Source organism: Phoxinus phoxinus, assembly GCF_949152265.1.
Source record: "Phoxinus phoxinus genome assembly, chromosome: 4".
NCBI lineage: Eukaryota > Metazoa > Chordata > Actinopteri > Cypriniformes > Leuciscidae > Phoxinus > Phoxinus phoxinus.
Window position 1 is genome coordinate 20013796 of NC_136879.1, and position 24673 is coordinate 20038468.

At 40.5% G+C, this 24673-nt stretch overlaps 1 protein-coding gene across 1 annotated transcript; it reads right to left on the reverse strand.

The window, feature by feature from the left end:
• Window positions 1–48: 48 nt before the first annotated feature.
• On the reverse strand, window positions 49–14400 carry LOC306997183 (uncharacterized protein). The gene is made up of 20 exons (XM_079610333.1): window positions 14248–14400; window positions 13507–13557; window positions 12651–13031; window positions 9192–9479; window positions 8817–9116; window positions 7057–7437; window positions 6053–6340; window positions 5665–5961; window positions 4587–4622; window positions 4129–4470; window positions 3735–4031; window positions 3463–3583; window positions 2147–2194; window positions 2018–2044; window positions 1895–1939; window positions 1749–1775; window positions 1608–1652; window positions 1316–1384; window positions 537–555; window positions 49–406 (listed from the first exon to the last, which is right to left on the reverse strand). Exons 2-20 carry the CDS (start codon window positions 13541–13543, stop codon window positions 392–394), a joined length of 3063 nt encoding a protein of 1020 aa, XP_079466459.1. The 5' UTR covers window positions 13544–13557; window positions 14248–14400; the 3' UTR covers window positions 49–391.
• Window positions 14401–24673: the final 10273 nt, after the last annotated feature.

The window sequence follows — 24673 nt, forward strand, 5'->3', positions numbered from 1 at the left end:
CAAAGAAAGCTACTTTGAGCAAACAAACAAAAACTGTGAACACTCAAGCCAAACGTATGTTTCTTTATTTCAAAGACAATACAAGCTTTCTTTCATGCAAAAAAAAAAAATATATATATTGTTGTTATAAAACAACTATTTGTCATATTATATTTTGTATACAAAATACTTTGTATTTATGTATTTAAGTTTCTAAAATTGAACACCCTGAAGCATAAGATTGTTAAAAAAATATAAATTTTTCCATATCCATTTTGCGTTGTCATTTCTAAAACAATTTTGAACAGAGGGACAGGACAGGGAAATGATGCGATCGGGACTCAAACTCCAAACAGAACTGATGATGTTTTATTTTCATCAGACATTTCCATATAGGTTGGTGCAAGCAGCATTAATAGTCATAATCCTTAAAGTAAAATTTAAAGAGACAGAGATGTCAGGCATATTTCAGTATATTTTTCAGAAATCATTTGAATCAGATAAATTGAATGTTTTCAATGCTGTAAGAGGAAATGAAGTGATAAATGTATACTCACACGGTAGGATTTTGGCTCACTGAGATGCATGGGGGGGAAAAAAGATTTTAAAAATCACAGAAATGTTTGCATTCATCATAACAACTGTTAACCTAATGATAAAACCTAACTATAATTGACTGTTTGTTTATTTGTTTATTATTTATTTAAATAATCTGTCATATGACGATGGAGAGACATACAGTGCTTCTGAAAACATAATACATTGTTATTGAAAGAAATATTGATAATGATAAAACAGCAGCAAATTCTGCAATTCGTTTTTTTTTATTTTTTTTAAACAATGTTAAAGAACCAAACTCCGGAATCTTGAAGTGACATTGGGACTTTTGACACGTTTATTATAACTTTAATAATGACATTTCATAGACTGCATTTAACAGTATTATTTTATGTGTATGGTGATGAATATAATGATTTTAGACCTTGAGGGATGTCACGGTTTGGGTTTGTTCATGTTTCCATGTCTGTCATGTGATTCCCTGTTTTTAGTCATGTGATCATGCCATGTGTTCCCTTGTCTGATGTGTAATGTTGTCATTGGTTCTTTGTTCACATGTGTCCATTGTCTTGTCATTAGTCATGTATGTATTTAAGCCCTCATGTTTTCCATGTGTCTTTGTTAAGTATTGTTTCCTGTGACCACTGTTGTGTGAGTCTTGTCTGTTTGTTTAATCTTGTTATGTTTTGTTTAAATAAACTGCACTTGGGTTCTTTCTACAACTTTCCTCCAGTGGAATCATTACAAGGGACTCCTATGTGGTTCTGATGTACTGTACCTCTTTGGTGATGGAATATGAGGTTTGGAGAAAGGCTTGTTTCCTGACACTGTGCATGTGTTGTTTGCCCTGTGAAGAGAGAAGGTTCATCAGTGATGCTGCTTTGGTCATTTGTATAGAGAGGGAATTGTATTAAAATAATGATATTATTATTATAAATATATTTTATTATGAATTGCTATTTTTAACATACAAAGACAAGTTTGGTGTTTTTATTTAAATGTATAGTGTAAAATCTAAAATGTATGGGATTTTTTTTTTTTTTTTTTTTTTTTTTGAATAAAAAACGAACTTGTATTCTGCTCTCAGATTTGCATTGCTTCTGGGTGATTGGTGTCTAAAAAAGAGAACAAAGTTATCAAATTTGAAGGTTTTATTTTTTTTAAATGAAACGCATGACATAAAATAAACAGAAAATGTAAATATTGTTTACCTAGAAAATCGGCTCCAGATGCTCCGTCTGTTGAGAGATGTGCCGTTTAAATAGTCAAGTGACGTTTAAATGGTATGATTACAAACATAATGTGTGCATAGTTTATGCTTGTTTTTTGTAATGTTCTAATTATATTTTCAACCTGCCTTTTTTCAGGCTTCGGTGGTCTTTCAGGAGCATTTCCAGTGTACCTGCAGATTGCACAAGTTTAATAGTCTCAGGAACAAATACAAAGACACAAATGTAAGTTCAATAAAGAAGACTCCAACCTTGAGAATCTGTTCCAAACTGATCTCCTACATCAGAGAATATGGTTAAAATGATCACTTTATTATCCAATTAAAGGTTTAACATGAATTAATCAGTGAAATTTGAGGAAATAAACATGTCACACATACCTATGTTCAGGTTGTGTTTGTGACCCTTCCATATCTTGACAAGGTTGTCTACAATCAATAATGACAATGTAAAATGAGACGCTGGCAATGCTGACTGATAAAAACAGATCCATTATTTAAATTTACTCAGTATGTCATCCAAAGACACCCCTTTGTCATTACAGAGTTTTATGATTATAGGCCCAGGTTTCAAACGTTTTAAGTGAAAAAAGCAATTATTAAAGTCCCCCTGTAGTCAATAATTTTATCCTAAATATTTGATCACCAAAATTATATATTTAAACTTTGTTCCCTTGAAAACAATTATTCATACCTTAAAATAGCTCGAATGTAACTCTACACGATTGCTTCATTACGCGGATCTATGCATATTCAAACTAGCCCCGCCTCCACTCACTCACACCAGCTCAGAGATCCACTTGTTGTCGATTACATGTTGACATGATTGTTTACAAGGTAGTTTGACGTCAGAAACACCAGTGATTTCAAAGTGCGATTTTGAGAGTGTCTTTGGTTTACTGCAGTTTTAAGGAGAAAATACTCAGCAATGGTGTTGACTTATGAATTTGCACATTGTTTGTCTTAAAGCATATCTTAAACAACAATAAAAGCTTGATTTTCACCACAGGGAGACTTTAAGGTTTATTGACCAGTAGGTGGCGTTGTGTCCATACTGCTTAAAGTAGCTGACATACACTAAGGGCCTATTTTAACGATCTAAGCGCACGGCGCAAGTGCACTTAGGAAATGTCCGAATCCACTTTTGCTAGTTTAACGACAGGAAAAATGGTCAGCGCGTCCGGTGCATGGTCTAAAGCATGGTCTAAAAGGGTTGTCCCTATTCTCTTAATGAGTAATGGGTGTGTTTCTTCTCTAGCGTGGAAACGGATCTGCTTGTGCACGAGGTTAAAGCGCGCGAGCAGACCATCTACGGGAAAAGCCGGATTCCACCATATCTTTATGTACACAATATTCATATTTTACATTGTAATCCTTTTATTTTTTATATTTGGCTAGTTTGTGTGATGCTGCACGTCCCTGTGTGCGTACACTCTGCATATTACACACAGTGTGTAATAAGCAGAGTGTCTGCATGTTGTGGACCTGCCAATAGGCGCACATTACTAACACACTCTTTAAATAACGGAAAAAATATTGCGCCCTGCATTGTGCCGGGTGTATCATTTGGCCCAAAGTTTTGTTTCCTTAGCTTAAAGCATGTTTAAGGTACAGCCTCACTTTCTGTTTGGCATCTAGTTTGAGTTTGAGACCTCAAATGCAAATACAGAAATTCTGAAGGATGAGAAAACAGTTACCTGTGCCGTCTCTTGTAAATGCAGACTCCAGCAAGTACACAAATGAGGATGAACACAACAAGGGATGGAGCAATGGCATAAAGCCCGAAAGTCTCCAATTTATTCTCTTTAACTCCAATTTCTAAAAGGAAAGTCACATCTTTCACATCAAGTAGTTTCTTTTTGAAAAGTCATATTAAAACATTGACTAATGCATAAGCCGATCTCATTAAAGTATACAATCAGAGATCCTCCAAAACATCTTGGATGTAACTGTATCAGTCGATACTCACTCTTAACACTCAGGATGGCAGTATTGTTCTGTGTTTTACCACCCCAAAACTTGGCATTGCAGACAATTTCATCGTTCTCTTCATATCCAGTTGGAATGAAGGTCACAGCGGACACTGTTTCCCAGACGCCTCCACCCATGTGATTGTGGCTGATAGTTTCTCGGGATGTTGGGACGCTCCAGCTGATTTTGGGAGGGTGAGAGGAGCATGTGTGGTTGACTGAGCATTTGACGGAGACGCGTGTCCCGGGATCAATGTCTTCAGGGAGGGATGACATCATAGGTTTGTCAGGAGAAGCTTTTTAAGAAACACAAATACATTATATTATTTCAGTAATGTGATGCATCTTTAAAAGCCTTTTTGGAACCAATAATGAGTGGTTATATTTCCTCACCCCGCATTATAATGAACACACAGCTGTTGTTGAAACTGTATTTCTCGTTTTCTTTTTCTGCTCTGAAGCAGAATGGCCCGTTGTCATGAGTTTGCACATTATCCATCTCCACAGTACAGTTCTGTTCATCCGGGTTTCCCAGGAGCCTTGTGCGGCCTTTGAAGTTGTCTAAGACGTCATGTGAGTCAGTGTGGAACATATAGCCCCCTTTTTTGGTGACCCAAAGAACGCGAAGTCGAGTGACATATTCTTCTTCCATCTTGAAACTGCACGGTATTACCACACAGGAACGAGGCAACGCTGTGATCTTGGGTGTCACATCCGCCTCATATTGGAAATGAGCTAAAATGACATATGATCCCATTTAATAGATTAATCAGTATTATTACAGAACTAAAATATTTTGCAGTGCAATAATACAATTATGAGAGTAGCTACAGAAGGGGAAAAACACATACTTTCATTCAGGATTGGATCCACTGGTTTTTGATACTCTGTAAAAGAATCAAAGGTAAACATTGATGTTTGGTTTTGGCGTTACTGAACTTTCGCATTTGAACCTTAGGCTTGAACACTAATGAAATGATGTGAATTGCTGTAACACGGCTCAATATTAACGTTGTTGGGTAATTTAAATAGTTTGACAAGTGTCTTTAAGAGAAGACCATTTACACTTAATTTACACAACCATTTGCAGTTAATTAGAATAAAATGCATACTTGCATTGCGTTATGATTTGCAGTCATACACATTTCAAAATGCAATGCCACACAAATGTGATTTTACATATTTTTCTGTGTTCACATTACCAATTACCAGTTCAGTTAACTGTTCAATAAAGTAATAAATGCAAGAAAGAAGATTAACCACAAGTTTATGTGGGAGGAGACTGGCCAGAAAGGAGTTTCGTGCGGGTGGCTAGTCATATGACCAAGAAAGCATAAATAGTTGTTGCAGCAACATATAAAGAGATTGGCACGTTTCTGAAGCTGTGCTTGACGCTCAGCCTCTTTACCCTTGTGCTCGACATGCAGCGTTTTTACCCTTTCATACAGGTATGTTGAGTTATTAGCTGTGTGGTTTGTTTTAGAAGGTTGGCACTGTAATGGTGATGAAAGGTTATTCTTGTTTTCAGTGAATGCTGTGGGTTTTTTTTTCTGCTTTCTCTTAATCTGTCTCTTGCAGGTGGCAGGCGGTGCATAAGATCAGGCCCGACCCTTCTTTCAGTCTTGAGGAGAGCTATTTCCTACTTCTATGGATTTTATTACTGACACGTGTTTCAATGGGTGTTTTAATCTTTGATGTATGTGAACAATAAAATTGTGATATTTGACAAAGTACGTTTACTGCTTAGAATCAAGTATTGTGATTTGTAGAGGGCTCCTCCTGCCTGAAATAAGGAGGTGGTGTAGACAGCCTATATTTCTTACACTACATTTTCAAACAAAATAGAAATTTATCACAAAATTCTAACCAAAATAGATGGGATTCCACTAAAATAAGGAGACACATAGAGGAGACTAACATATTACTCACGTTGTACACGTAAAACAACAGAGGTTTCTGTGTTTCCTCCAGAAAATTTTGCAGTGCACATCAACTTCTTCCCATTGTCTTCTTTTGCACCCAGAAAGGTAATGTTGGAATTGGTGACACGATCTAAACCAGAGAGTGTTTTGCTCCCTGTTTTGCTCATCTGCATGTTCTCATAGTTCCATGTGATGGTTGGAGTCTCTCTCTGGCAGGAGTGATAGACGGAACAAGTGAAGTTCTTTGCGACGCCCTCTGTGACATCTGCCAGTTCAGGCTCAATCGTTATTTTATGATGAACACCTGAAATTTAAGTTAAATCTTGAAATGGATCCAAATGTGAAATTTTAAATGAAATTCTCGCTAATAGCACAACATATTTTTTTTCACTTACATTTTGCACTTTTGACCTCTGTAGCTGTAACTATTTTGCCACCATGATGTGCTACAGAACACTTAATAGTTAAACTTTCTGCTTTTACGACACCTGTGCGTGTCAGAGTGATATTCCAAAGGCCGTCTTTAATATGCTCCTCCTTTGTTTGGTCAGTTCCTTCAGTACCGCTCAGAATGATTTTTGGTTTGCGGTATGGACACGTGTGGAAAGTCGAACATGCTACTGTTATGGGGTCACCCGTCTTTTCACCTCCATAAATACTGATGCTGGGCTGCGGTGGACTTGCTATAATTGACAGAAACAATATAATTAATAAATCATACACTTGAACATGTCTGAATTTCTTTGCATTAGAAACAACAACAAAAAAGTGCAAATGATGCTAGAACTTTACTCAAAAATAACTTCCATTTTCTGAGCCAATTTTGTTTTGATATTTTGAATGTAAAAAAAGAAAAAAAAGGAAGCTTTTGTGGCTAACTGTCTTGCCTTCAGTGTGGTTACACTTTATTCTGATAGTCCACTTTAGACATTCTACTAACTATAAGTAACTTTTCAACTACTGTACATGTCAACTAACTCTCATTAGAGTATTAGTAGACTGTAGTAGACTGTCAGTAGGGTTAGGTGTTTGGGTTCGGGTTTGTAGGATAAGTTGACTTATAGTTGCCAAGTTACTTATAGTCAGTAGAATATCTGTTGGGGGACCAACAAAATAAAGTGTTGGCATATAATAAGGAAACAGTATATTAATAATCTAATGACAGTTAGTTGACATGTAGCTCCAAAATTACTTAAAGTTAGTAGAATGTCTAAAGTGGACTATCAAAATAAAGTGTAACCTGAAAGGTTAAATAAATAAATAAATGGGTTAGAAGAAAGTCATTTTGGATAAAAACTTTTGTTGTGTCTAGTTATTATTTACCACACAATATTTCACTACAGTTGGACAATCACAGATATTACAGTGAAATAATATTATTCCAAACATTTTTACATACCATCAACAAGGATTGTGGAGGTGACATCATAAAATTGATAGGTGTCCCATGGAACATTTTTAGGGTCAATTCTTGTGTATAGTGTCTCTCCATGATGGGACTGTTCCAGGTTTTTGATCAGCAGACTGCAATCCCCATTTGTGTTTCCATATAAATCAGTTTTTCCTTTAAACTTCTCAATAACATCATCTTTATGCAGAGAATCATAAACTAAAGGATAACCTTCAGAGACCCACAGATACCACACAACTCCACGTGGGTCTTTGGGTGGATACGATGTGTAAGAGAAAGAACATGGTATAACCAGACAGGAACCCTGGAGGCCATGAATGTCTTTTGGCATTTTCACTTCCCATCCCAAATCTTTATACTGCATAACACCTGTGGGACAAAATGTGGACAACATTAATGGCTGAGTAGTAGATTAAGAAACTTTTCAAAAATTTTCAAAAAAGTTATCTTTATTTTTCCATCAATATATTTTCTTTCAATCTTATTTTGCAATACAGAAGTAAGCTATTTTCTTTGAATGTGTGAGACTTCCAATTGATTAGCCGCTACATGCTAACCGACTGCTTTAAAAAACAACAACAAGTAAAGTGAAAGAATGTTGTACTGACAAACGCTTAGTTCACTTACACAAGTGTTTGAGTGACTAAAAAATAACTATTGAGAGTACCTAATAACGTACTTTATATTTAGTCTTGGTTTAGCTACACAGAATGACTGACTCCCAGAGTGCATTGCAGCATGAATAAATTAAGCAATTGCTTTGTTTTACATTTCTTGGCTTTATTTGCCTTTTTTGTTGTCTTGTGTCAGTAGCACAACAAAGACAGCAAATAAAACAGTTATTGTTACAATTAATAAATAATGAATCAAATGTAATTGTTACCATTGTTCTGTTTTGCATGCTAAATGTTGATTTCTGCATGTGACTCAAGCAAGGTCAATTGCAAGACACTGTCATAACTACAGGGGGGATTATATCAACCCTACTAAAAGTTTAATGTTTCACAAGGTGTTGTTCATCTTTTAAAGTGTTGGGTCATCTTTTATAAGCGACGTATTACTTATTTTCATTTGAAACCACAAATAACTGTGATTTCTAGTAGTATAACTGCGTCAATTGCAAGAGAATTAAAAAAATATAAATTAATTTTCAAGTGTCCAACCAAACACTAACCAACATAATGGTAATTTTTTCATAATTTTGGTGAATGGTGATTTTTTCATAATTTTTTCATCAATTCATGAAGTCAACTAATGTGATGTTCCCTTTTCAGATGTATTGACAATTCAACATTCAAGATGACTTTGGAAAATGAGAGAACGCAATTAAGAAGAAAGATCACTACAGAAGTGGAGGAAATTAGGGAAAATTCAATTAAGAATTTTTTACTTGACAAAATGGTACTAAAACCAATTCATTAATCTCAGCTTGGGATTTCTGAGTAACAAAGCCATAGTATATGAATAGTGCAGATTACTAGAATTTTACAATTAAGTTAACCAACAAAAAATTTAGATTTTATGTAAATAACTAGAATAATAACAAATGGCAGTAACCTGGTGTTTGTGCTTTAACCACAGATTTGTATTATTATTATATATATATTTTTAAATAATATAACAACAGTTTTTATAATAAAATAATGTATTCTGATTAACCACAATTTAGTATGCACCATTATAACAAGGCAGATTTCGAATGCTAAATATGCTATGCAAGTCATACATTATGCTAACAAATTACTTACGCTGTACACGTAAAACAACAGAGGTTTCAGTGTTTCCTCCAGAAAATTTTGCAGTGCATATCAGTTTCTTCCCATGTTCATCTCTTGAACCCTGAAAAGTAATGATGGAATTGGTGACGCGATTTGTTGACGCAGAGAGTGTTTTGCTCCCTGTTTTGCTCATCTGCATGTTCTTATAGTTCCATGTGATGGTTGGAGTCTCTCTCTGGCAGGAGTGATAGACAGAACAATTGAAGTCCTTTGTGACGCCGTCTGTGACATCTGCCAGTTCAGGCTCAATCTTTATTTTATCATGAACACCTGAAATTTAAGTAAAATCTTGTAATAGCTCCAACTGTGGCATTTCAAATACACAGTTCATTTGTGTTCACTCACATTTGGCACTTTTGTATTCTGTAGCTGTCGCTGTTTTTCCACCATAATATGTTACAGAACACTTAATAGTCAAGCGTTCTGCTTTTACGACACCTTTGCGTGTCAGGGTGATTTTCCACAGGCCGTCTTTAATATGCTCCTCTTTTATTTGGTCATTTCCTTCAGTACCGCTCAGAACGATGTTTGGTTTGCTGTATGGACACGTGTGGTAAGTCGAACATGCTACTGTGATGCTGTTACCCATCCTTTCACCTCCATGAATACTGATGCTGGGCTGCAGTGGACTTGCTATAATTCACAGGAACATTAGAATTAGTACCATCCTGACATTTCATCCTACCCGTAAGATTGTCCAGGGCTTACTACACATGAGCACATCAATATTTAATATTAATTTAAACAATATCTGCATTGTTTTAAGTGTAGGTTTAGGGAACGGGTAGATATGGATGTTAATAAAGCCTCAAACCACACAAATATGATGCTGGTAGCATAATCTGATAGGTAGCATTTTTCACTGTCGAATTGTGCTACCTAGCTACAGTTTTAATGGGAGGTAGCAAAAATCTGACCAGATAGGACAAATCAACAGAACAAGTACTGCACATCACTTTGTGAACCATACAGTGGCTCCAGTATTTGGACACTTAAAAATGTCTGAATTTCATTGCATTAAATCTGCAATCTGTAAATGAATGATTCCAGGGCTTTGTGAACTACCTTCACTTTTCTCTCTTTACATTCGTTTTAACCAACTGATCTCAAGTCAGTTTCTTTCTGGTCGTATCAGCAGAATAAACACAGTGTGGTTCATCATAATAGCATATGAACATGTTTCACAATGCTTGACAATATTTGACAATGTTTTGACAATATTTTTTAAAATGACAATACCATTTGAAGCAGTTTATTGTGTCTATTGTTATTGACCACACAATATTTCACTAGAGTTGGACAATCACAGATATTAGTGTATGCTGTTGTTTATGTCAGGCTGTGTTTCTTTTCAGCCTCCCACTGGACATTTAAGGTACTGCACTATGTTTATGCAGTTTATTTTTGGTTCCCTTTCGTCCTGGGAACTCCGACGTGTCGTCGGGGGAGTTCCCTGACGAATTGGGATCACGCTAGGGAGCCAATTGCCTTCGAGATAAATAAAACGAGCCAATGGACATTGGCATGCAAGATTGGCATTCCGCGACCCGCCTACCAGCGCGGGTATAAAGCGCGGAAGTAAACATTGCGACAGTGCTTTTTGCTTCGGAGCCGTCCAGTGTGTCTCTGTGCCGCAGTTCTTCGAGGAGATTGTATATTAAAAAAACAAAACAAAACAACGTCTTGGGAAGAAGAGGATCTCTCTGGTGTCGGTGTGACGGCGCTTCAGCGATCGCCGCGTTCCTGCCTGCTGCTGACGTCTTTTTCTTTATAAAAGAAAAAAAGAAAAAGAGCCGTTTTCACGGCTGGTAGTGTGAGTCTGGTCCCTCTGTGCTTCGGCGCGTGTCAGAGAGCACTCTCTCTCTTCTAAAAGAGTGTCACGGGGGTTTCGCGTCCTTTTCAGGATGTCGACTCACCCGTGCGTTTCTGGATGTAGGTTCTCCTCTGGTCTGACCAGGGATGCCTACATGGCGTGTGGAGACTGCTGGGCACAGTCTCCCCCGTCCGAGAGGGCAAGATGCCCCTGTCTTGCGGAAAGAGATCGACGCCCTGCTGGCGAAGACGCGATCGAGCCGGTCCCTCCTGCTGAGATGAGGTCTGGGTTTTACAGCCCCTACTTCATTGTACCCAAGAAAAGCGGTGGATTACGGCCAATCCTGGACCTGCGAGTTTTGAATCGGGTCCTGCACAAACTCCCGTTCAAAATGCTCACGCAGAAGCGCATTTTCGAATGCATCCGTCCCCAGGATTGGTTTGCAGCGATCGACCTGAAGGACGCGTACTTTCACGTCTCGATTCTTCCTCGTCACAGACCGTTTCTACGGTTTACTTTCGAGGGTCGAGCGTATCAGTACAAAGTCCTACCCTTTTGGCTGGCCCTGTCGCCCCGTGTCTTCATGAAAGTCGCGGAGGCGGCCATTGTTCCCATGAGAGAGCAAGGCGTTCGCATCCTCAACTACCTCAACGACTGGCTCATTCTAGATCACTAGCGAGATGTGTTGTGCGATCACAGGGACGGTTGGGGCTTCAGGTCAACTGGGACAAGAGCAAACTCTGCCCCGTGCAGAGGATCTCTTATCTCGGTATGGAGCTGGACTCGGTCACTCGGACTGCGCGCCTCACGGAGGAGCGCGTCCAGTCAGTGCTCACCTGCCTCAGGTCCTTTCGAGGCAGGACAGCGGTTCCACTGAAACAATTTCAGAGGCTCCTGGGGCATATGGCAGCCGCAGTAACGCCGCTCGGCCTGTTACATATGAGACCGCTTCAGCGCTGGCTTCACGATCGAGTCCCAAGGTGGGCGTGGCAGAGCGGCACGTTCCGGGTCAAAGTCACCCCGCACCTCGCGACTCGCCTCCCACCTCCTCCTATGGAGTCAGAAGCATCTGAGGTCGCTTTGTGCCGTTCATGTTCCAGGGGCGCTCAACCGTGTGGCAGACGAGCTTTCACGGCAGCCTCCCCTGCCAGGAGAATGGCGACTCCATCCCCAGGCGGTCCAGCTGATTTGGAGTGTCTTCGGAGCCGCACAGGTAGACCTGTTTGCCTCTCCAGACAGGACCCATTGCCAGTGGTTTTACTCCCTGTAAATGCAAATCTTGCATGCCAATGTCCATTGGCTCGTTTTATTTCTCTCGAAGGCAATTGGCTCCCTAGCGTGATCCCAATTCGTCAGGGAACTCCCCCGACGACACGTCTCCGTTCCCTGTACTCAGGGAACGAGGGTTACATACGTAACCGAGACGTTCTCAGTGAAAGTACGGTCAAGAAGAACATGCATTCATTTCCCGACCTATCGGATACGGCTATTGATTCATCACTTAAACCTTGGAAAATATGTATGTAAGTGCTATACGTTATGTTATATAGTTATGTAAAGTGTTAAATAATTATTAGATTGAGATTACTGCTATATTACAAGCAGACTCGATTTGCGTTATTGGTAACATGCCATGTTTTAGCGTATGCTAATTTCTCTTTTGTTTGTACATAATCTCATTTAAATATAATTTCTCGATATGTGTATTACTTAAAATAATGTTAAAAAGGAACTATGTACAAAATCAAACTATAATGTTAAACTGGAAATGTGTATGTAACTGTGAACATAACGTTCATACATCTTTTTTCTTCTTGTTTGTAGATTTACAAAAAAGAATTGAGAAGAAAATCACCAGTAAAGTCGCTAAAGTTACGAAGACTGCTTGAGTTCTTTTCTTAAAGTGTGTGCTGTTAAGCCTTTGTTCAAGCTATGCAATTGGTCAGAACAGAATACAGTGAAAGTATATTATTCCAAGAATATTTACATACCATCAACAAGAATTGTGGAGGTGACTTCATAAAATGCGTAGGTGCGCCATCCAACATTTTCAGGGTCAATCCATGCATATACTTTTTCTCCATGGTGGGACTGTTCCAGGTTTTTGATCAGCAGACTGCAATCCCAACTTGATTTTCTATATAAATCAGTTTTCCATCTGAACTTGTCAATGACATCATATCGATACCATGGATCATATACTAAAGGATAACCTTGAGAGACCCACTGATACCACACGACTCTACGTGGGTCTTTGGGTGGATACGATGTGTAAGAGAAAGAGCATGGTATAACCAGACAGGAACCTTGGAGGCCACGAATTTCTTTTGGCATTTTCACTTCCCATCCCAAAGCAACATGCAGAAGAACTGCTGTGGGACAACAGGTGAAATTTTGGAGAAAATTAATGGCTGAGATTTTTCAAAAATATATATATATATTTTTTTTCTTAAACATACAGTATTTACAGCTTTCAATCACATAAGTAATACTGTATAAAATATTGAATGTCAAAAAGTCATTGTAGTTCTATAATCATTTTCAATTTAAATTAAGTGAAGTTAAGAATGGTTAAGAATTCCATTTCTGATCTCATGTAAATACTAAATCTCTACAAATGCATGACATGAAATATAGCAACAGACTTTATGATGTGGAACCATTAGATCTAGTGAAATGACCAAGAAGCAGCATTAGAAAAGGCTACAGCAATCTTCAGAAATGAAGACAGATAAATAATAGTCAGATAAATAAAAAAAAGGTCAATACGGTGACAGATTTGCATGATGTATATCAGTTGTAGCACCTACTTTATGAAGAAGAGAAGCAAAACAATAGATTGTATACCTTGTAAAAGCAAATGAACAAGCAGAGGTTTCATCATGGTCCTGGGTTTGCCTTTAGGTAAAATCAAAAACAGTTGTTGTGTATACATTTTGAGTTAAGTTGTGATGGAGAAAAAGTTTATTTTCCGTATGACGCTTTAGATTACAGCCCGGAAAGTACTGCGTAATTAAGACGAATATACAGTGTAACTTTCTGTAAATATAGTGTACCTATAAAGCACTTACATGTAAGGGAACAATATGTAAAGTTTGGAGAATAAGATCACAATAAATGTAAATATGTACTTTATTTGAAACCAATGTGAAAAAAACGTTGAATAAACAGTTGCTGGGGATTATGTGCAACAATGACACGTTTGCTCCTGTCTCCTCGATTTTTCCTGTTTTTAAAGATAATTTTTAATTTGTCAACAACATGGCCTTCTGTATGGGGCCTGCAACATTTTACAACATTTTACATGTAAAAAAAAATACCATTTCAAAATAAAAGTGAAGGCAATTTTCAATAATGGAAATGTCACAAGGCACTATCTGTACACATCCTAAATAGTTTTTTTTGTTTAGTTACTTTTGAATTCTATATCAATGTAGTTATGATAATCAAATCAAGAAAAGAGCGGGCAAAAAGGTATGGAAATTGACACCTTAAGTCTTCTGGTAAATAGAATGGCATACTAAAATCACTTTGTAATGTTAAATAAGATTTAATATGTTATAACCTTTCCTTTTTTTTCACTCTTACCTTCTTAATGCAGTCTCATTTGCAAATAAGTTGATTGGATACAAAAAATGCCTAAACCATGTACTCCAAAATGTGAAAAACGAATGAGCAAAAGACAAAAAAAATTTTGGTTATGTGAGAAAGATTCTGAGAGGAAGTGTGAAACATACCCTCACTCTTATTAAATCAAGTCTGTTTTGCTTATCTGCAAGGTGTTTTGCATATCTTGTCTTGAAATAATTTGATTATGTGCTCGATAAAGCATGAAAAACCTTATAAGCAAAAAAGAAAACGAAATCAGCTTTCACTCTGTTAAATTAGGGAATGTACTTTTTAATTGATAAACTTTGTTGTTTAATTGATTTGCTGAGGCATTAAATTTATCTAGAATGTTAAAAGACTGCATTCTGATACCTTTCCGTTGTGTTCAGAACGTTTTAATACCTGCCAGTGACATGTTACTAAATGCTACCTAAAATGGTTTTCTGTGAGGTGCTGCCTCTCAGTGAATGAAGGAAAGTAGCTAAAACCTGCTCAAAAAGTCACTAAATGCCACTAGATGGCTGCATGGTCTAATTAGCTAATTTATTACGTCATTACATGGTATTTTCTGCCTATTATAACTTAGCATTTGTTATAGGGTTAGGTTATGGTTCTTTTTCTGTTTCTGTTGTCACAGGAACAAATATGAAATAGTGACTGAAACGCAATCTGATACCAACAGTCACTTCCAAGCTGCTGCTCTGCACTAAAATCCTGATTTGCCTAATCAAGACATTCTCTGACAAAAAAAAAAAAAATCACCATAGACATGACTTAAAGGGATAGTTCACCCAAAAAATTAAATTATGTCATTATTTACATGTCCTCAAATTGTTCCAAACATGAATTGCTGTCTTCTGCTGAACACAAAGGAAGATACAGTAATTCCTCAAATAAAAACTGGGGCCTTTATTTACCTGAACTGCAAAAGGTAACATGCTTTTATTTGAAGCAGGCTTTTGTTAGAGGCAGGCCTTTATTTCTAATTATATCTGTTTGATAAATAATTGTTTAAATTAAAAGCGATAGAGTTCCAGTGAACAAAGATCATACATTTTTTTAAGAAACCATTGCAAAAATATCACCATATACAACAACAGCCAGAAGGGCAACAAAGCAATTTGGGTCAGAATTAATAATCAAACACCACCATTGTGTCAGTTTGAACCCTATAAATGTACCGGGTGTTTATTTCAGATACATGTACTACGGTATTGCTGGTAGAATACAATAAGAGCATACGGTAGCTATAACCAGCATGAACAAGACAAAAAAATCAATGTTTCCTCACATGTGCTAAATTACACGTGTGTGTAGTAAGCATACTGTTACATCTGTGTCACATCATGGCATCCAGTGTCAAAACAAAAACAACAACAACAAATCTGAAGTAACGCTCCAGATACCAATAAAGTCAACATTTAACAATAAACATTAACATGTAACATTAAAATCAAAGACATTCCTGACAGCACAGTCAACTGCCGGTATCTAATAACGTCTCGGTTACGTATGTAACCATCGTTCCCTGAAGGAGGGAACGGAGACGTATGTCGTGACCGACAAATAGGAATCTCGCTAGAGAGCCAATGCACGATACTCGCTAGAGAGCCAGTACACGATACTCAATACACGAGCCAATACACATTGGCGTGCAATCATTTGCATCAGCTGCTCAGCCTCGCAGCGCGGGTATATATAAGCAGCAGTTGCGATTGCACTTCAGTATTTTGCTAAGGAGCCAAGCCGATAAGCTGGCTGCCCCGGCGGGTGGCAGCAGATGTGGCGACGGGACATACGTCTCCGTTCCCTCCTTCAGGGAACGAGGGTTACATACGTAACCGAGACGTTCCCTATCAGTCGGTCACTACGACGTATATGTGTGGATGTGACGGATAAATAGGAATCCCTACCAAAGCGCCACAGCTGCTGCACCCCATCCAGCGCCCTGTGCAAGCCTCTACACCTTCTTGCCTGGAAGGACGATAGGAGGAGGCTTACACAGAGTGAACCTGTCACTGTTGTTCCGTGATAACCCATACAGTGAGATTATTGGATAACACTGGGAAAGCGTGCCCGAACTGAAGGAGGGGAACGCTGCAGAAGCCACATTCTCGAGGAGTTAAGTGGAGATAACATATGGACTAACCCGAGGGTTGTACAGCATATGAGTAGTGGGTGACTTAGCCCAAGGGAAAGACACGGGCTTCCGTTTAGGAGCAGCCGTGGAGAATATACACATATGGGATCCCAGTAGGGTCACACATATGGGACCCAGCCTAAATCCGGTTCTCAAGGATTCAGCGGATAAAGGCCTGGCACCGGACGCTCCGCCAAGTCCGGGCCAAGGGTGTTTGGAGGACTTACAGGTTTTTCACACTGGAGAATAAGGGTGCACAGTAGGGTGCAGCAAGCCGACAGAGCCGGGCCTCTCAGTGTTTTTACCCGTCTAGGGTGAGAACACGGGAGGAGACCGGCTCTACACGTAGGCTATAGTATCTAGCGAACGTGTTAGGTGTCGCCCAGCCCGCAGCTCTACAGATATCTGTTAGCGAGGAGCCACGTGCCAACGCCCAGGAGGATGCAACGCCTCTCGTAGAGTGTGCATGCAACCCAAGCGGCCAGGGCACGCCTTGAGCTCGGTAAGCCAAGGCGAAGGCATCCACTATCCAGTGGGCCATCCTCTGCTTGGAGACAGCTTTTCCCTTCTGCTGGCCTCCGTAACAGACAAAAAGCTGGTCTGAGGTCCTGACGCTTTGAGTTCTGTCCACGTACATACGCAGAGCGCAAACAGGACAGAGCAAAGCCAGGGCTGGGTCTGCCTCCTCCAGGGGCAGCGCTTGCAGGCTCACTACCTGGTCCCTGAAGGTAGTGGTAGGAACCTTGGGCACATAGCCAGGCCGGGGTCTCAGTACAACATGGTTGTCACCCGGCCCGAACTCTAGGCACAATTCGTCAACCGAAAATGCCTGCAGGTCCCCTACCCTCTTGATAGAGGCCAGTGCAACCAGCAGCAATTTCTTCATGGAGAGAAGCTTTAAGTCTGCTGACTGCAACAGCTCAAAGGGAGCATTCTGAAGTGCTCGAAGCACCAGGAAAAGGTCCCAAGAGGGTATGGAGGGGGGTCGAGGAGGATTTAATCCCCTAAGGAACCTGACGACCAGGTCGTGCTTTCCAACTGTTTTGCCATCTATGTGGTCATAAGCTGAAATAGCAGCAGCATGTACTTTGAGGGTGGAGGGGGACAGTCTTCGCTCCAAACCTTGCTGCAAGAAGGAAAGCACGGACCCAATCTCTGTGAGAAGAACACAATTCGACGAACAGGTTCCACTTCAAGGCGTAAACGCGTCTCGTGGACTGCTCCTATGCTGAAGTGATGGTGTTAAGTAGCTCTGGGGTAAGTCACCTAGAACCTCCGCGTCCCGTTCAGGGACCAGACATGGAGTTTCCAGAGGTCCGGATGCGGGTGCCGTAGGGGTGCCCCGTCTCTGAGTGAGAGATCCTTCCTCAGAGGAATGGGCCAGGGAGGGACTGACACGAGAAGCATGAGTTCTGGGAACCAAGTCCGGGTGGGCCAATAGGGAGCCACCAGAAGGACCTGCTGCTCGTCCTCCCCGATTTTGCACAGGGACTGTGCAAGTAGGCTCACTGGGGGAAACGCATATTTGCGGGGCCCCAGAGGTCAGCTGTGTGCCAGTGCGTCCGTGCCGAGTGTTCCCTCGGTCAGGGAGAAAAACAACTGTCAATGTGAGGTTTCTGAAGAGGCAAACAGGTCTACCTGAGCCTCCCCGAACTCTCTCCAGATCAGCTGAACCGCCTGGGGGTGGAGTCGCCATTCTCCCGTTGTATGTGGCACCCCAGCCGGTGGCAGAGGTGTCTGTGAACACCACAGTATGCCTGGAGACCTGTTCCAAGGGGACTCCTGCCCGCAGGAACGAGAGATATGACCACGGGCTGAAGGTATGGTGGCACGCCGGTGTGATTGCCACCCGGTGAGTGCCGTGATGCCACGCCCATCTCGGGACTCGACCGTGAAGCCAGTGCTGAAGCGGTCTCATATGAAGCAGGCCGAGCGGGGTTACCACTGTAGCCGCTGCAATATGCCCCAGGAGCCTCTGAAAGAATTTCAGTGGGACCGCCGTCCTGCCTTTGAACGTGTTCAAGCAGTTCAGCACCGACTGAGCACATTCCTCTGTGAGGCGCGCTGTCTGTGCGACCAAATCCAACTCCATACTCCTCGTGTTCGCATAACTGCTCTCGAGAGTGTGCTAGTATGAGCCAGTCGTCAAGATAGTTGAAGATGCAAACGCCCTGTTCTCTCATGGGAACAAGGGCCCCCTCCGTGACTTTCGTGAAGACACGGGGAGACAGGGACAGCCCGAAGAGCAGGACCTTGTACTGATATGCTCGACCCTCGAACGCAAAGTGCAGAAACGGCTTGTGTCGAGGAAGAATCGAGATATGAAAGTACGCATCCTTCAGGTCAATCTCTGCAAACCAATCTCGTGGACGGATGCATTCGAAAATGCGTTTGTGCGTGAGCATTTTGAACGGTAGCTTGTGGAGACTCCGATTCAAAACTCGCAGGTCCAAGATCGGTTGTAACCCACCTCCTTTCTGGGTACAATGAAGTAGGGACTGTAGTACCCTGACCTCATATCGGCTGGAGAGACCGGCTCTATCGCGTCTTTCGCCAGTAGGACTGCGATCTCCGCGCGCAAAACATGGGCTTCGGCTGCTCTCACTGTAGTGGAGTGGATGGCCCGAAACTTTGGGGGACGCCGGGCAAAATGAATCGCATAGCCGAGCCTGACGGTTCGAATGAGCCAGCGAGACGGACTGGGGAGCGCAAACCAGGCTCGCAAAGACCGTACAAGCAGGACCGAAGGGGCCGTAGGCGTACCTGTAGGCAGCTAGGTGGAACACAGGGACGCGGCCCGGGAGGCTCTCTTGGGGAGGCGGCCTGTAGTGTGGTTTAAGTGTGCTGTGCAGCACTTACCTGGTTCCACGAGGTAGGAGGAGCAGGAGGCAGCTTGGTGCATTCTCGAACCACACAATGCGCTGCCCGCTGGCGACAGAAGAGGCGGATGAGGGTGGTGAGGATTCTCTCCTCCCACTACTCCCCAGACCCTCTTCAGACCCAGAGATAGAGGAACTGCTCTTTTTTTTAATTTTTTGAGAACTTGGGAACCACTTTGACTCCAGTGGTGGAACAGAATTTTGACTCAAAATATTAGTTTCCCAGCCCTCTACTGGGAGAGAGCAGCTCCACCCATCTCCGGGTCACCCGTCTCCAGTGATTGTTTCACCGACCACTTAAACAGTCGTGGCCGTCAGTGAGGAGAGGAAACGACCGCATCCAGAAACACACGGGTGGAATGTCATCTTTAGAAAGACGCAACTCACACCCATGTAAGCTCTTTCAGGTGAATGCTCTTCTTGGTACTGAAGCACGCAGGGGAACGGTCGCAGCGGACACAGACAGGAATGTGCAACCTGTCGTGCGCTGTCTCTCTTCACAGCGGTCTTACCAGCTGTAAGAACGGCTATTTAGCGCTCTTGGCGCACCGTTACCAGCTGTGAAAACAGCTTTTTTGTTTTGCTTAGTAACACAAAAACAAAAATAAAAGTGAAAATAAAGTCGACCACGCTGTCGCGCTGTATCGCCCAATTTTTGAATTGAATTTTCTCTGACACAGCGTACAGCCGCTCCTATGATGCTGCTCACTGAACAGAGTGGTGTAGCCAAATTAGCGACTTTTATTTCCCCCAAAAAGCTTCTAGCGAGTTCTTGGACAAACCTTATCTAGTTTCTGAGACTCAACAGTACTGCACAATCAGCGCCAGGTCTTGCATTCCCACCGCAGGCACACTTTTCTCTGCGTCTGCTCTATAGGGATGTTCGATTCCAGGTTTGAGTTTTTTTTTTTTTTTTTGGAAGGAAAAATTAGCTATTTTAGTGCATGTATCTTTACATGCAAATGAGCAGCTGTTCCCCACCTTGCTTTCCAGTAGAGGGGGCGGAGCATGCTAATGCCTCCAATAATCTGCCAAAGAAACTTAAACATCTGTTTGGTTTTGATAATCATCTCTATCTCTTTCACACTCATGTGACATTGCAGTTCTTCATCATCATGAAAGTTTATTACCTGGGATGGAGTTTTTTAGTTATTTATTTTTTTCGGAAACAAAGTCTTGTCATTAAGACAACACACTTTTAGCGTGACTGTTCAAATTAGTCTAATTTAGCGATGACATTACCTTGAAATTATCCTTTCAATGTCATTAACTTGGTGTGGCTTGCACCATAATCATAAGAGATATATAGATATTAGTCTTAAGGATCAGCAGAACATATTGTTCTATGTCAAGTCTTTTCGATTAATTTTTTTTTCATGTATGAAAACATTGGGATTTATAGCTTATACAATTTTAGATGTGGTTCCATAATTTGAGCCCTGAACATGAATACATTTGTTTTTAAAGGGTGCCAAAGTCCTAGTTTTGAATATTTATTCGAATATATAGTTGCAGACTATAAGCAGAAACCAGGATCAAAAAGAAAGCCTAGAGTATTTGCAATGACACAAGCAAGATGATGCCTTAACAGACAGAAGAGGCAGTGTGGATACCATTAAAATCTAACCCAAATAGACTTAATAAATCAAAAAGAGGAACAGAAAAATGTAAATAATGCAGTTTTACATTTATTCCAATCATATCTTAATTTCTATATCAATGTTTGACACCCACCACCCACACCTACACTAATAAGCATTCATTTAAAACCACAAGCTGGTGAAACAGGAGTAAAACATTTCCATCTCTAATAAAAAATGGCTTTGTGGCTTATGAACATGGCTGCGTTCCAGTCCAAAATTGTCATGCCCTTCACTTGCTAACCTCCCTCCGTCTCGTTCGGATGTACGTCATTGCTTACGTAGCATGCCCACTTCTGGCGGAAACTGCAATGGACTAAATTTAAACGTCCTAAGCCCTTGATCACTTGGAATCAGCTATGGAGATGATTTATTATTTACTTTTTTTTCCCCCTGTAAGAATTTGTTTAATGCAGCATCCACATGTATATAGGTGTGTTTGGGTTGTTTTAAATAAAAACAATTATAATTAATATATCATAGAGTTGTTTGTTGTGGTGGTGTTTAGACAAGGTATGTGGTGACGTCACAATCGTACTGCATTGTGGGACATATAGGTGCCTGAAGTGTACATATTGAAGTAGACTCACTTCCTTGGTCAAAATCGAGGGAACAAGGGTCTGTCCATATAAACTTCCCTCATCCACTTCACGAAGTGGAATGTACTTCAAAATTGCGGCAGGGATTCCCCCGAGGGGAAGTGCTTAGGGAAGTTCGCAAGTGCGTGTCTAAAAGTGGACTGGAACGCAGCCCATGGGTGCTTCTCAATATCCCTCCTCGTCTCCTCTCTCCTCCGTCCTCCATCCTATGACCCGGAAACCGATGGAGCTCAGCCATCTTGAAGGACATCTCAATTCTCTAATTGCACCGCGAGGAGGCGAGGGTCGAGGAGTGAGGAGGCTTCCTGAGGAGTCATGAGCGAATAATAGAATGTGCAGTGTTCCCAATGCGTTTGTGTGTATACACGGGTTTCTGTGCAACGTCATCACGTAGATGCGCGCGCATCTAAGAGGCAGAAAGCAACAGTCTTTACGGCTATATCTAGCAGAAGCAGAGATGACGCGGAGCTGTTGTGCTGTAAACTAACCTAAATGCATAGGGTATGTCATGTTTTTATGATTCGCAAACTTAGTTGGACAATTTCATACTAGTCAACTAACTAACTTTTTACATAATGTTATATTAATATGCAAATGAAACACAAGCAAACAGATTCAACTCTGAAATTGCAGTTTATTATTGAGTCAACAAGAATTTACAAACAATGCGAAATCTACGTTAATTACAATGTTCTTTTACAGAACTCGGCATAACATATAGCGGTCTTGCCTCGTGGATGCGCGCGCATCCGGTATTGTTTGTATACAAGAAACCTGTGTATAGAAATAAAAGTTATTATAAGGATTTTGAGCTTTACTCAGTTTTTTAAACACACTGCTATTATTTTGAACACAACTGTATGTGATAGGCGTCGTATTCCTAAAGGTAGACGTGGATGAGCTGTTGCGAGCTTGACTAACGTGACCTGCCAGAACTGATGCTACGCTTCATTTTTGAGGGCATAACAATCATTTAATTAATTTTGGTCAAGCTTTTTATTTTACTAGAAGCAGAAACCAGGCTCAAAAATACAAGAAAGATGATGGCCTTAACAGACTAAAGAGGCAGCATGTGGATACCTTGAAAATCTACTCCAAATAGAACTCAATCAAAAAGAGGAACAGAAAAATGCAAATGAGAAAATTTAATCTAGTCACATCTTTATTTACAGATTTATGTTTGACAAGCCACCCACAACTGTGCAGAAAAAGAGTGTTAAGCAGTGTGGGTCCTATACATATTGGGGCCCTATAAGAAAACTTTGTCTAGGGGCCCCAGTGCGTTCATAAAAAAACCCAAATTACCCCCAGCCACTTAATCTGTTCTTTCAGAGCAGTTTTACTGTCAACTGACAACAGTTAGTTGAAACTTTCAATAATACAAAAAATAATAATAATAATAATAATTGGACAAATTCAACAGACAAAAAATATCTGAATGAAATGAACAATTTAGCCTACTAATAATAATAGCCTACTATACAGAAATTTAATAAAGTAACCAAATGACAAATACAATAAAAATAAAGTGAATAATTTAGTTCACTGTATGATTTAAATCTACAGTACATTGATTCTTATTAAAGTTACTAATGTTATTCAGTGAAGAGCAGTTAATGATTCTCTCACTTTCTTTTGTTGTTTGATTAAAGGGGTCATGACATGAGAAACCAAATTTGCCTTGATCTTTTGGTATATAAGAGGTCTTTGTACCATTAAAACGTCCTGCAAGTTTCATAGCTTAAGACGTCCTCCCCATTATAAACGAATCATTTATTTAATCAAGCTCTAAATACAGCTCGTTCTGGATCCATGGTAAGAAGTGACGTCACGGTACGAAGTGACGTACCAGCGTTTGCATATGACCGCCTCCACAGCACAAGACAACTACGCTTTAAGCGCAAGACAACTACGCTCATTTCGTATCATTGTCGCGCCCGCGCGCCTCACAAGTGTTCAGTCGACGGACAGCGAGTGGGTCTGCAGGGAAATTACGATGCCACGCAGATGTGCTGTTCCTGGCTGTGGACAAACAACATCTTTGAATACGCTGCGAAAGATCCAGACGTCAGGGAAAAATGGATGCACTTTATTTTTTTGCGGACGTCTCAGTCACGGCAGTGGATGACTGTTTTGAGAACAAATCCCAAAATGATGCTGGCTTTGCCAGAAAACTGTTGCTCAAAGATAAGTCCGTGCCGACTATTCTGGGCTCAACAACGACGACGCAAACTGTAAGTAATGTATTTAAAACTTTAATACGCTGAATCCGCAAATGTTCTGGCTGGGGGCGTTAATAATTGATGCATAGGCACGGACGTTAGCCAATAATAACAGTGGGCGTTAACACTGAACTCTGAAACACCCCCAAAACAGACTGTTTCAATCAGAGGATGAGAAACAGGGTGGGAAAAGGTCATAAATCACTACATTTTAAAAGTTTTTTTTGTAAAAAAAAACTATAGTAATACTATAATTGCACCTAAGGGAACATAATAATAAAATACAATAAACCATGTCATGACCCCTTTAACATTAAATGACATAGAGAGCAGCAGGTTTATTAGGCTGCTTTCACTTTAAGAAATTCACAGACCTAATACACTGACAAGCATTCGATTATTTTCCTAGCTGTTTATGTTAACTAAAGAGATCAATGAACAAATTTAAAGGTGACTTATCATGCCCCTTTTCACAAGATGTTATATACATATATGGTGCAGAATGTTTAAGAAATTTCAGCTCAAAATCCCCCCCAGATAATGTATTATAGCTTATCAAATTTGCCCCTTTGTGGGTGTGAGCAAAAATGCAAAAATGTCCCTTTAAATGCAAATGAGCTGCTGCTACCCACCCCCATTCAGTAGCCAATCATTTACACGAGCTTCAGATACATGCAGCGCCGGCAATAACAAAACGCATTATCATCCATTACTCATCCAAAATCTCAGAAATAACCAGTAACGGAGTGCAGCCTTACGAAGAGACTCAGGAAGTTTTAGTTTAGCAACTTTTAGACTGCACCTGGATGTTTCTGAGTGGTTAGTGGATACATTTATTTAGTTGTTGTGGAGTTACATTGATTCAACTTTCAAGCAAATCCTGCTTTGTACTGTCCAAGGTTGCGCAAGCACTCCAGCTTGAAGT